General features: G+C 41.8%; 1 protein-coding gene across 1 annotated transcript in view; it reads left to right on the top strand.

The window, feature by feature from the left end:
- Positions 1–267: 267 nt before the first annotated feature.
- SNX6 (sorting nexin 6) overlaps positions 268–12,961 on the top strand; it is a 63,979-nt gene continuing 51,285 nt past the window's right edge. Inside the window, exons 1-2 of the mRNA XM_047737138.1 lie at positions 268–545; positions 701–748. Of these exons, the coding sequence (XP_047593094.1) occupies positions 297–545; positions 701–748 (297 nt within the window). The 5' untranslated portion in view covers positions 268–296. The remainder of the gene's footprint in view (positions 546–700; positions 749–12,961) is intronic.

The following is a 12,961-nucleotide window of genomic DNA, read 5'->3' as shown; positions in this document are numbered from 1 at the left end:
AACCATTAGCACCCTAAACCCTGGGGTTATTACCTCACCAACCGTAAAAGCTTGATTACAGCTCACTGTGCGAAGGCCCTTAGTTCCCACAATTTCTATAGGCAAAATATTAATTGTGATTAATTATTGTGTAGCATAATACAAAGACTAGGCGATTTATTGTGGCTTCCGGAGGACGCTCGTTTTTTTGTTTTTTTTTCCGCTGCAGCCCTAAGGGAAAGGAAACTGGACAGCTCCCCAGGTGGCATTCGGTCCCTTCCGGGTCAGAGCCGGCCAGCCGCGACCTGCCCGCAGCCATGTGGGTCTGGGCCTATGGGCCCTTTCCGACTGGGGTGCTCCAACCTCGGGCGGAGGGCCCTGCCTTCCCCTTTCCAACTGCTTACCGCCCCCCGCCCCCCGCGCCAGGGCGGGGCGGGGCGGGCTGCTCCGAGACCCCGCCTCCTCCTGCCGCCACCAGCCCCGCCTCTCCCGCTGCTGCCGGCTCCCTCCGGCCCCGCGGCGCGGTGCGCGCGTGCGCTGGCCCTCGCCTCGGAGCAGCCATGATGGTGGGTGTTCCAGCGGCGCCGAGCCCCGGGCGCGCGGTGGGGGCGGCGGGCGCGGGGCGGGCGCGGGGGCCGCGCCGGCCTAGCACTAATGTCTCCCTTTGTGTCTCCCCAACTCCATCTTCTCCCCTGGTGCGCCGGGTCCGGCGACCCCGCAGGAAGGCCTGGACGACGGCCCCGACTTCCTCTCGGAGGAGGACCGCGGAGTAAGTTCTGCCTTCTTCTCGCTCACGGGACCCTTTCGCCCCCGCCTTGGCCCCTGGGTGTGGTACCAGGAAGGGTCCCCAGTCGCGCTGCACCTTCTCCCCGGCGTCCTCCTTTCGGTTTCCTCGCTGCACCGCGCCCCGCCCTCTTGCAGCCGTTCCTCCCTCGGGGCCGCTCGGTTCTGATTTCCTGGGGACCCACAGCAGCTTTCTTGTCCCCCGCCCCGCCTCAGACCCTCCCTTGGACCTCCTCCCCGGCCCGGCTTGGGGCGCAGGTGGGAAGTGGAAGTGGAGGCTGGAGCTGGATCCTTACCCCCCAGCCCCCGACGCTTTGAGGGGCAATGAAAACCCATTCTCAGACCTTTGTGGTGGCACCCTCAGTTTTCTCCCGTTGTGGACGTCGAACCCGCTGCCTCCCACATTTCTCACCTTCTAAAACAGATACCGTACAGGCTTTTTGTAAATTACCCGTTTGCAAGGAATTTTACGGTTGCCGACCCTTAACTCTTCTCCAGTATCCTACCAGATTTTGCAAAGTGCTGGAAGCTCATGGTGCTTTCACGTTTCTTAATATCCAAAAACATACATTTTTTTGCGGAGTTCCCTCTGTGGTGGTTTGAGGCCAGTTGCCTGCCACTTAAGAGAGGGCCTCCAGGCTCTGATTCCTTCCTCCTCTTCTCTCCCCTCTTTTGCTTTGTCTGAAGCTGGCGGGGGGGGGGGTACGTTGTACAAGTAAGCGCTTGAAAAATATTGATATACGGTGATTGCAGCTCAGCAAGGTTCCTTGGGTCCATCACATTTAACAGCCTGCACTTCAGTTTTCCATTTTGCCTTTACTTATTCATGTTAGGTAATGTGAGAGACACATCAGTTTGTCGATTTTTGGCAGGTGACAAAATATTCTTGTAGGATATTACTGTTTTTTAAATAAAAGATGAGGTAGTTAGTTTTAACTGGTGAGCTTTAAAAGTTTTCAGATGGTAAGAAGGATAACAGAGGGGGCTGCTTACTTTTATAAATGACGTTTTAATAAATTTCTCAGTTTACACAAAAGCATCATTTAGAATTTAGTGTGTGAAAGCATCATATAGGATTTCTGGTTATTTCTAAAAAGTTTAGTTTCTAGTGAGTTTTAAAAAACTGCAGATGTGTATCTATATGTTCTGGGATAAGACAGTAGCATTAGATGGCCACTTAAAAATTACACTTTGGGGGGCGCCTGGGTGGCTCAGTGGGTTAAGCCGCTGCCTTCGGCTCAGGTCATGATCCCAGGGTCCTGGGATCGAGCCCCGCATCGGGCTGTCTGCACAGCAGGGAGCCTGCTTCCCTTCCTCTCTCTCTCTGCCTGCCTCTCTGCCTACTTGTGATCTCTCTGTCAAATAAATAAATAAATAAATAAATCTATCTTTAAAAAAAAATTACACTTTGGTAGTGCACCTGGGTGGCTCAGTGGGTTGAGCCTCTGCCTTCACCTGGGGTCTTGATCTCTGGGTCTTGGGATCAAGCCCTGCACCCTGCTCTCTGCTCAGCAGGCAGCCTGCTTTTCTCTTGCCCCCCCCCCCTCCCCGCCTCTCTGCCTACTTGTGATCTCTCTCTCTGTCAAATAAATAAAATCTTTGAAAAATTACATTTTGGATTTTAAAATAGGAAAGACAGTAGAGTTGTGTAATGAAAGGAGATGAATTGATTATAGTACAATTAAACTGATTTTTCTAAATATAAAGCAGTTGGCATTCTTTATTTAGATGACTTTGTCTCTAATTTTTATGGTCTACCAGAAAAAGCAAACAATTTGCTCTTCTGTAAAATCTGGCTAATGTTCAATAAAAGTATTAATTTTTTGAGTATTTATTTTGATATGAAAAGCAGAGTATTTTCTAGTTAATATTTGCTTTCATTGCCTTATGCCTTTGGTAAGATTTGTTTATAAAACTTGAAGCATGTAATGTAATATGTTTAAAAACTTTTTTCATGTATTACAAAATTAAAGGGAAAGAGAGACAAAGAGCGTGCCTTACCAGAAGGAAATGGAAAAGAAATTACCATGAATTACAAAACATTTAGGTTGTCATGGTTAATATGTATATATGTCCAGTTCTTCCTTATTTTTTGTCCTGTGGAAATGGGTGAATCATAGTAATAATTATAGGTGGGCACTGTGTTAAGTACTGTATAAGCATTGTTTCATTATATTCTCTCATCATCCTTATGAAACTTGTACAGATAAGAAATCTGAACCTTGGGGAAACTAAGTAAGCGGTGTAAGGTCACACAGCCAATGAGGGGGGAGAGGTGGACTTTAAACCATATTTCTGATACCAGAGCCCACAAGTATTTCTCAAAGTGGCCTTGAAACATTTGCTTCAGAATCACCTGGGGTGTTGGGAAAATAAAACAAGTTTCTGGGCCCTGCCCTAGTAAATCAGAATCTCCCGAAGTAGGGAGAAGGACAGATAACTACTTCTTTTTTTAAATCCTATGTAATTATCATATACTACTTTTTCAACAAGCACCCAAGAAGATTCTTTTGTGCACTGAAGTTTGATTACAACTGCATAATTATCCTGCTGTTCCATCATCTCAGGAACAAATATCTGGCCTGTTTAAATTCCTTGTATTGTGTTTGCTCTGATAGAAATAGATTGCCATAATTAGAACTTTTAGACATTGTACTTTTATTTTAGGTTATTGTGTTCAGCCTTTTAAGAAACTCTTGAGAGAGAAAAAGCATGAAGTGCATGTATCAATAGGAAATTTTTTTTAAAAGATTATTTATTTATCTATTTGACGAGATCACAAGTAGGCAGAGCAGCAGGCTGAGAGAGAGAGAGAGAGAGAGAGAGAGAGAGAAAGCAGGCTCCCTGCCCAGCAGGGAGCCCTATGCAAAACTCTATCCCAGGACCCTGAGATCATGACCCAAGCTGAAGGCAGAGGCTTTAACCCACTGAGCCACCCAGGTGCCCCTCAATAGAAATTTTGATATAAGTCACAGATTCAAAAATAATGTAAGCATTCCTACAGAGCAACAAGTAAGCAAAATTAAAGTTAATATTTTTAAATACATTCTTAAGCAGCCTTAAATTTTCACCATGATTTTTGGATCAGAAGAGAATCTTATTGCCTTAAAAAAAATACTGTCTTGTGAAAACTTAAAAAGCAGGCTTTAAGAAATACACAATATTGAAAATTACTGGCCACTCTTCAGCCATACCTCTACATAATAGGCCATTTTTCCCCAAAACAAAGGACAGTAACATATTATTTAGTAAACAAATGAGCCTTTTGAACTGGACACAGTTTGCTCAGATGTGCTTGTTAAATAAAAGCAGTGAGTGCCAACACATTGTTGGCATAATTTGCTTAGCATTTGCTTTTAATTGTAAATAATATGTTTACTGTTTTCAGAATTACTTCAGGTGGAGTAACTACACCTCTTCTGGATTCCTAGCCTTTCTCCTCCCTCTTTATCTCTCATCTTTGTCATATTATCATTTTCCAGTCATGCAGGCAAGAAACTTCTGAATCCTGTCCTTCATCTCCATATCAGAATAGTCACTGGGCCTGTTAATTTCTTTTTTTTTTTTAAGGTTTTATTTATTTGTCACAGAAAGAGCACAAGCAGGGGGAGCGGCAGGCAGAGGGATAGGCAGGCTCCCTGCTGAGCAGGGAGCCTGATGCCTTGGGATCATGACCTGAGCTGAGGGCAGACACTTTACTGACCCAGGTGTCCCCAAGGCCAGTTAATTTCATCTCAAAAATGTTTAGCCCATCTTTAATGAGTATGGCCCCCCTTAATGTCCTTGCTATTTCTTACCTGTCATTAGTCTATGTCTCCTTTCTGTCTACCTTCCAGTCCAGCTTGACATTATTTAAAGTTTCCTGACTTTAAATGATTAAATCATATAACGACACTAGTCAAAAGCATTTACCTGGACCCTTCTTCTTACAGTAAGGTTCAAACTCCTTGGGCTAGCATTAAACACCGTTCATGACATTTTCAGGCTGGCTTCATTTCTCAGTATTTCTGTCCCACTAGACATATTCTAGTCTGCTTGTCATTGCCAGGGTACCAGGGTCCTTTAATGTCTGCTTTATCTATGCCTATTAACGTGGCAGAGTGTTGTTGTTGTTTTTTTTCCCTCACCTTTTTTTTTTTTTTTTTCCACTTGAAAGTTGATTTATCTTTGGAGACTTGGCCACATGTTGGCATTTTCTTTGGTACCTGCACAGCATTTAGTTTGAGCATATTCCACATTTATTGATACTTAAAATAAAAATGTGACATCGATTATGTTGGCAGAGGATAAGAAAATGAATGTTGGCAAAGGAAAAAGAAAGTTCCTGTCCTAAGACCATCATAGTGTAGAGCAGACTTGTGATAAAGTACCATAGAAGTACAAAGGAGGGAGTGTTTGCTTTTGGGAGAAGGAGAAGTAGTGAAGACATAATGATAGCTGCATTACTGATTTAGCATTTACTGTGGGCCAGGTACTTTCCATATACTCACTCAATTCTCAAATCCCTGTTTAGTAGCTGCTACTTTCTAGTTTGGAAAGGAGATCTGAGGTTCAGAGAGATTAAATAACTTGCCCAAGGTTGTAACAGCCAATATGAGCTGAAGTCAGACTCAGGCAGTCTAGCTCCAGGTCTGGCACTCTTAACTGCTGTGCTGTCACCTAAATGAGCTAAACCTTAAATATTGACCAGGAATTTTGTAGGCTTTCATGGAAGGGGAAGGCTTGCCAGCAGAGTGGGTAGCCTGGGTAGGTAATTTGGTTCCACCTGGAGCACTTGTTCTCACAGGAAGCAAAGGTAGATAATGGATGTATAGATCAAGTGTAAATTGCATAATAATTAAGATTCCAGGCAGTGGGAAGTCCTTGGGGATTTTAAGCTGTGAAAGACCTATGCCTAGATGAAAATAGCATTGTAGATTACTCTCATGTGAAGGTTGATTCTTCCTTTCACAGAGCAGAGAAGCCAGTTAACAGGCTGTTGTAATAGTCCAGATGAAAAATGATGAAGGTATAATTAAATCAGAAGGGAGGATGAAGGAAGGGACATAGCAAAGAGATGCTTAGGAGGTAGAATTGGCAGGGTATAGTGACTGTATAAGTACATGGGCTGGGCAGAGGAGAAGGAGAAAATGAGGAATGCAGGGTAAAAGAACTGAGGTAGATAATATGCTTGGTTTCATATATGTCAGATTTGAAGTACCTATAAGTTGTGTCTGATCCCTTTCCTGCCAAAAATGTGAAAGGGTGAGGATTGTGTCTTTTCACTGCTCTATCCCTAGCTCCTAGGACAGTGGTTTTGCACATTGAAGGCACTCCGTTTTTTGTTTGTTTGTTTGTTTAAGATTTTATTTATTTATTTGACAGACAGAGATCACAGGTAGGCAGAGAGGCAGACACAGAGAGAGGAGGAAGCAGGCTCCCCGCTGAGCAGAGAGCCCAATATGGGGCTCGATCCCAGGACCCTGGGATCATGACCTGAGCTGAAGGCAGAGGCTTTAACCCACTAAGCCACCCATGCGCCCCTGAGTACCTAATTTTTAAATCCAGTAACTTTTTACTGTTCTTGTCCTCTCTGCAGTATTTTTGCCTTAGTGATCATTCTAATTCCTTTAAACTCTCTCAACTTCTGGGGACTTTTCTCATATCCCTCCTACCTCTCTCAGCCCTGTCAATCGATCTATTCTTCCCTATAATCCTTAAATGTTGGTTTCCACAGGTGCTATCTAAGCTGGGCAATCTCAGCGATTCTCGACTGTAACTCCTAAATATTTATCATCAATTTAAACCTCTTAAATTCCCAATCGTACTTTCACAGTACCAACTAGACATATCTGCCTAGAAGTACTCGCTTGTTAAACAACGGAGTGCCAGGGCGCCTGGGTGGCGTTAAAGCCTCTGCCTTCAGCTCAGGTCATGATCCCAGGGTCCTGGGATCAAGCCCCATATTGGGCTCTCTGCTCAGCGGGGAGCCTGCTTCCTCCTCTCTCTCTGCCTGCTTCTCTGCCTACTTGTGATCTCTGTCAAATAAATAAATAAAAAATCTTTAAAAAATAAAAAAATTTAAAAAGAAATAGGTACTCAGTGTGTGAAGAGTTTGTGAGACAGAGTCTAACCTTAACTAGAAGAGCAGTGTATGAGCAGGTCCTAAAGCAGATAGCAAAGTTAAATGCTTGGGTGAACAGATGGACGCTGCTTATGAAAAAGTGGAAAAGATGATGAGGTTAGATTTTTTTTTGTAGGAGAGTTTATTGATAGGTCTGAGGGAAAACAGCTGCTAGTGTTGTTTCTTTGGGATGTGGGAAACCAGGTCACTTGTTGAGAGTGGGGTTGAAATGTAGAGGGTTGAAATAGAAGTTGAGAGTAGTTGCTGAAGGGAATCAGAAGAGGAGCTGAGCAGATCTATTGAAGAGTGTTGATTGGTTTTAAGAGCCGATGCAAATTGAAGACCATTAATTTCGTAGTAGACCAGTGTAAACAATTGTGACTTTTCTGTAACCACACCAGCAGCTCAGAAAGCAAAGGCGATTGTTGAATTGATCCTGAGTGTGGGAATTTGCAAGCCAGGTATGGCAAAAAGAGCAATGAGAGTTGACAGGACCAGTAAGAAAGATAGTGGAGTGACATATCATGCAGTGGTGTGGAAGAGAGAAGCAGAGAGGGTAACACACTGCAGACGTATAGAAAGGTCACAGAACGGGAGATACTGATAAGGTTAAATCGTACACAGGGTGCAGTCTGTGAGGAAGAATGGGAAGTACTTCCTTTTGTGTTTTATTACATAGTTGATTGTCTCCCTCACTACCAATTTCTTGAAGGCACAGCTTTTTGTTCACCTTACGTGCCCACAGTACCCAAGATAGCTGTTTGAAATCTATTAAAACGAGGTGAAAAATTGATTATTTGGTTAAAAGTACTAGGGAAGGAGTTTCTAGGTGGCACAGTTGGTTAAGCGTCTGGCTCTTGATTTTGGTTCTGGTCATGATCTCAGGGTCCTGAGATCCAGCCCCCGTTGGGCTCCACACTTGGTGAGGTGTCTGCCCTACCCCCCACTCATGCTCTCTCCCTCTCTCAGATAAGTAGATAAATTTTTTTCTTTTTTAAGTTTATTAAAGGGATGCTTGGGGGGCTCAGTCAGTTAAGCAATTGCCTTTGGCTCAGATCATGATCCCAGGGTCCTAGGATTGAGTCTCATATCAGACTCCTTGCTCAGCAGGGAACCTGCTTGTCCCTCAGCCTGCTGCTCCCCCTGCTTGTGCTCTCTCTTGGGTGTCTGCACGTCCTCTCTTTCTCTCCCTGATAGATAAGTAAAATGGTAAAATCTCTTTAAAAGTTTATTAAATAGGGGCGCCTGGGTGGCTCAGTGGATTAAGCCACTGCCTTCAGCTCAGGTCAGGATCTCAGGGTCCTGGGATCAAGCCCCACATCGGGCTCTCTGCTCAGCAGGGAGTCTGCTTCCTCCTCTCTCTCTCTGCCTGCCTCTCTGCCTACTTGTGATCTCTCTCTCTCTCATAAATAAATAAAATCTTTAAAAAAAAAAGTTTATTAAATAAATGCATATTAGTATATTGTCTATAGAGTAAAGTGTTATATTTGTACTACCAGTAGTATTAACTGTGACTTGGAGGGAATGCAGGCGTGAACACCGTTGGTACTCTGGTAATAACCTAGTAATGTTTTATTGTGTCTGGAATGGTATGTGAGAGGAAATCTGGTTGCAAATGCCAGATGACTGCTTTCTCTAGCTATACTCAGCAGCTCAAAGTGTAAAAGCAGAGAGTTGATGGTTGGGTTAATAACAGTTATGAGAATTTGCAAGCAGGGTATGGTAAAAGAGCAGTGGGAGTGTGACACCAGAAAGGCTTTGGATGGGGCTCCTGGAGGGTTCAAGGCAGTTAAGCGCCTGACTTTTGATTTCAGGTCAGGTCATGTTCTGAGGGTCCTAAGATCCAGCCCAGCCTTGGGCCCTGCACTCAGTGGGGAGTCTGCTTCTCTTCCTTTCCCTCTGCCCCTCGTGTGCATATGCTCGCTCTCTCTAAAGTAGATTAATACATCTTAATAAAAAAATTTTTTAAAAAGGCGTTGGAGTGACATATCATGTAACCCTAGTAATGTTTTGTTGTTTCTGGTATATGAGAGGAAATCTGGTTTCACACACCAGTGTCCAGAAAATGTATATATAATCAACCATGGATTTGACTGCTCAGTATAAGACATACGATAATAATAGAAATGATGTTTTACAGGACTTCCAAAATCATATCTGGGCTAGGAGTTAAACAGATTTAAATTTTGGCCTGAATTAGTGAGACTAATGGAATTTACTTCTGTCTGTCTCAGAGGTTTTCCATTGATTATACTATAATTACATTTTCTTAGCCCAGTTATGCTTACCACCTTTCTTTCTGCCCTTTTCTACTTTCCATTCAACATGTAGTTATTGAAGTCTGCCACTGGGAATATAGCAGTGAACAAAACGAAAACCTGTGTCCTCACAAAATTGGCATTCTAGTTAGGGAGGACTATTAAAAAAATAAAATATAGTAGATGGTAAACAAGTGATATGAAAAAAAAAGAGGGAGGGATAGCGATTGTTTGGGAGTGGAAGGGAGTTGAGCTGTAGTCTGAAGGTTGCCAGGAAGGACCTTGAAGGTGATGTTTTGGTAAATACTTGAAGGAAATGAAGGAGTGATTCCTGAAGATAGATAACTGGTGGCAGAATATTCCAGGTAGAGGTAACAGTAAGTGCAAAGACTCCTGAGGTGGCAGCATGCCCCAATATTAAAGGAACGACAAGGAAGACATGTGGCAGGTTTACAGTGAGCCAGAGGAATAGTAGATTAGCCTGAGAGATGATGTCAGATACAAATTTTGTATTGCCTGGGAGACCCCTGTAAGGACTTTGGCTTTTCTCCAAGTGGGGACCCCTTAGGTTTTGAGCAAAGGAATGATGTTTATGTTTAATGTTTAATGGGATCTTCTGGTAGCTCTGTAAGGAATAGAATAAAGTGAGGGGTAGAAGCAAGACACCAGTTGGGAGGCTGTTGCAATAGAGTTATTTTCCTTTTCTTCATCCATCCACTCATGTCTCTACATTTGCTTTTCTGGCAAAAGATGGAACTAATTTTTTAGGAATGTTCTAGGGTACATACTTTATAGTAAATGAGTCAGTATAGTAAATTAGTAGTGAATGTCTTCTTTACTTAATAAGTATATGTGGAAAATTAATCAAAAGGGCATTGTCTTTAAATTATCTTTCTTATTTTATTTTTTTAGATTTTATTGAGAGAGACAGCGCAAAGGGAGGGCAGTGCAGAGGGACGAGCAGACTCCCTGCTCAGCAGCTCATTGTGGAGCCCATCACTGACACTCAATCCCCAGACTCTGGGATCATGACCTGAGCCAAAGTCAGATGCTTAACCGACTAGGCGCCCCTACATTATCTTTCTAATAATATATATTTATGTTGTTTAATCCGTTTTCCCTGCCAAGTCTTTCTCTTGGCCTTGACACAGTGTTTAAAGAATTAAACCAGTGAATGTCATCTAATGAGAATTTCCTCACACCGACCTCACTAATTTCAGACAGTTAATTAAATGTTGATGAATCACAAGTTGTTTGCTTTCATTTTTCCTTAATAAAAGCTCTCTAATATTATTAACTTTAAAGAAAGAAGGAAATACGCCTGAAAAATCCAGTGTACATTTTATGTAATTAACATTAAATTTACAATATAATACTTTATCAAATCTGTGTACCACCAAGAAAAAAAATATTTCCAGTTAAACTGAAATTTGTTGTCAGTTGCAAGGCATTCCTGTTTCAAGTGTTAAAATGCATAAAATATGCATCTAGAAATGATAAAATATAGCAGATTAGCTTTCAGTGGAAATTTTGTATTTATGTGGGGGATGATTTCATTTTATTGGCTGGCTTTTCCATTATACATCTTAGTTATTAGAAAACAGGACTTTAAAAAAAAAATCCTAATGTGTGTGAAGCAAATCTTATTGCCAAATGTGTCCTTTTCTCTGTAACCTCAGGAAATGGAAAAAAAAATTGAGGTATGGGGGCGCCTGGGTGTCTCAGTGGGTTAAGCTGCTGCCTTCAGCTCGGGTCATGATCTCAGGGTCCTGGGATCGAGTCCTGCATTGGGCTTTCCGCTCAGCAGGGAGCCTGCTTCCCTTCCTCTCTCTCTGCCTGCCTCTCTGCCTACTTGTGATCTCTGTCTGTCAAATAAATACATAAAATCTTTAAAAAAAATTGAGGTATGAAGTGTATACCATACTGACTGTAGAAAAATGCAATATCAGGATGAACACTTTAGCTGATATTTTGAATTTACTATGAAATATAAATTAAAGGAATCACAGTCTCACCACCAGCATTTTGCTATGACCGACTTTATGATTCAGGCACTTTTCCTGAGATCAATTCTAGAACATAGTTGCTAAAAGAATGAAAAAGACAAATGATAGATTGGATTAATGGCCATTAAGGCAATATGTGAATGGCTACCAGCTTTAATAACGCATACAAAAGATAATTTACAGAAGAGGTGGAAAGCAAAGAAGTAGAAACGTCAAAGGAGGGAACTAGAGATAATTGTGGTTATGATGACAGGGATGTTTGTGCTCACTTGCGCCCCCTCTCTCTGACAAATAAATCTTTAAAAAAAAAAAAAAAGGTGAAATTCTAGGTGAGAATCTAGGTGAAATTCTAGGTGACTAGGTGAGATTCCCAAAATAAGTCCCGGGTTTAACTACGGTATTTGAAGTAAGCTAGGTAGTTAATTGGACTTCAAATAATTTTGTATCTTTGCTGCTAAGACTTCATTTTCATCTTATAGTGTATTTGATTTTTTTTAATAAGACTCCAAATTAGCCAAACATTTTAAAATATATATTTGTTTAAAGGGAAGAAAAGTTGATGAAATTTAAAAATTATAAATAGAATTAATGATAAGCATTGTAAAGTAGAGGGGCATCTGGCTGCTTCAGTGGGTGGAGCATGTGACTTTTAATCTCCGGGTTGTGGGTTTCAGCCCCACATTGGGTATAGAGTTTGTTTGTTTGTTTGTTTGTTTATTTATTTATTTATTTTAAAGAATTGTAAGTAGAGAAGTCTTCTCATAGACAAGTAAATGAAAGCACTAAATTTAGAACATATTCAATTCTTTGAACATAGTAAAGCTTGTAGAGTAAAATGTGAATTTAATTCATATCACAGGCGGTAGTTGAGTATGTTACCATTTTTCTTAGTGCTTTACATATGTAATATCTTTAATTGTATTTAATAGTTTCACAGTTTATTCCGTATTAAGCAGTAGAATTATTAGCCAATATTCCTTTCATTATTTTTTGTGTTCTAAAAGGTAGATACTTGGTGCCTGGGTGGCTCAGTCAGTTAAGCGTCTGCCTTTGGCTCAGGTCATGGTCCTGGAGTCTTGGGTTCGAGCCCTGCATCAGGCTCCCTGCTCAGCGGGAGTCTGTTTCTCCCTCTCCCCTTTACCCCGCTTTCATGCTCTCTCTCTCTCTCTCTGTCTCACAAATAGATAAATAAAATCTTTAAACAAAAAAAAAAAAAAAAAAAGAAAGAAAAGAAGGAGCACCTGGGTGGCTCAGTCAGTTAAGCGGCTGCCTTCCACATGGGTCGTGATCCCAGACTCCTGGAATCAACCCCCACTTTGGGCTCCCAGCTCAGTGGAAAGCATGCTTCTCCCTCTCCCACTTTCCTGCTTGTGTTTCCTCTCTCACTGTGTCTCTCTCTGTCAAATAAATAAAATCTTTTAAAAGAAAAAAGGTAGATACTTTCCTTACTTTTAGAGCTCTTTAATGGACCATCTTCTCGGAAGATAGTTAATTTTATGTTTTTGTTTTTGTTTTTTCAAACAAAAGGTCTCACGTATTTATTATTGAACCAACCAACCAACTGGTGCAGAAGCATAGTAACAGAAGAATCCTTTCCCTGATAAAACATGTCTATTGCTCAGGTAGTAGTGATGTTACAGAGTGGTAGGATATGAGTTTGTGACTGTGCAGCATAGATATGTGTGCCATCCCATGTGCTGTTGCTTATAGACCAGCTTAGTTCTTCTCCAGTGCCTCCTCTTGAAGTTGTACCTAATTTTGTTACCAGTTTTCATCTGAATCCATGGGGGAATGGGACAGTTCTGCTTTTGTTTCTTTGCCAGAAATTGCTT

This window comes from Lutra lutra, chromosome 7, assembly GCF_902655055.1.
Source record: "Lutra lutra chromosome 7, mLutLut1.2, whole genome shotgun sequence".
In the NCBI taxonomy this organism is placed as follows: Eukaryota; Metazoa; Chordata; class Mammalia; order Carnivora; family Mustelidae; genus Lutra; species Lutra lutra.
This window is presented reverse-complemented; position numbering and strand designations above follow the sequence as displayed.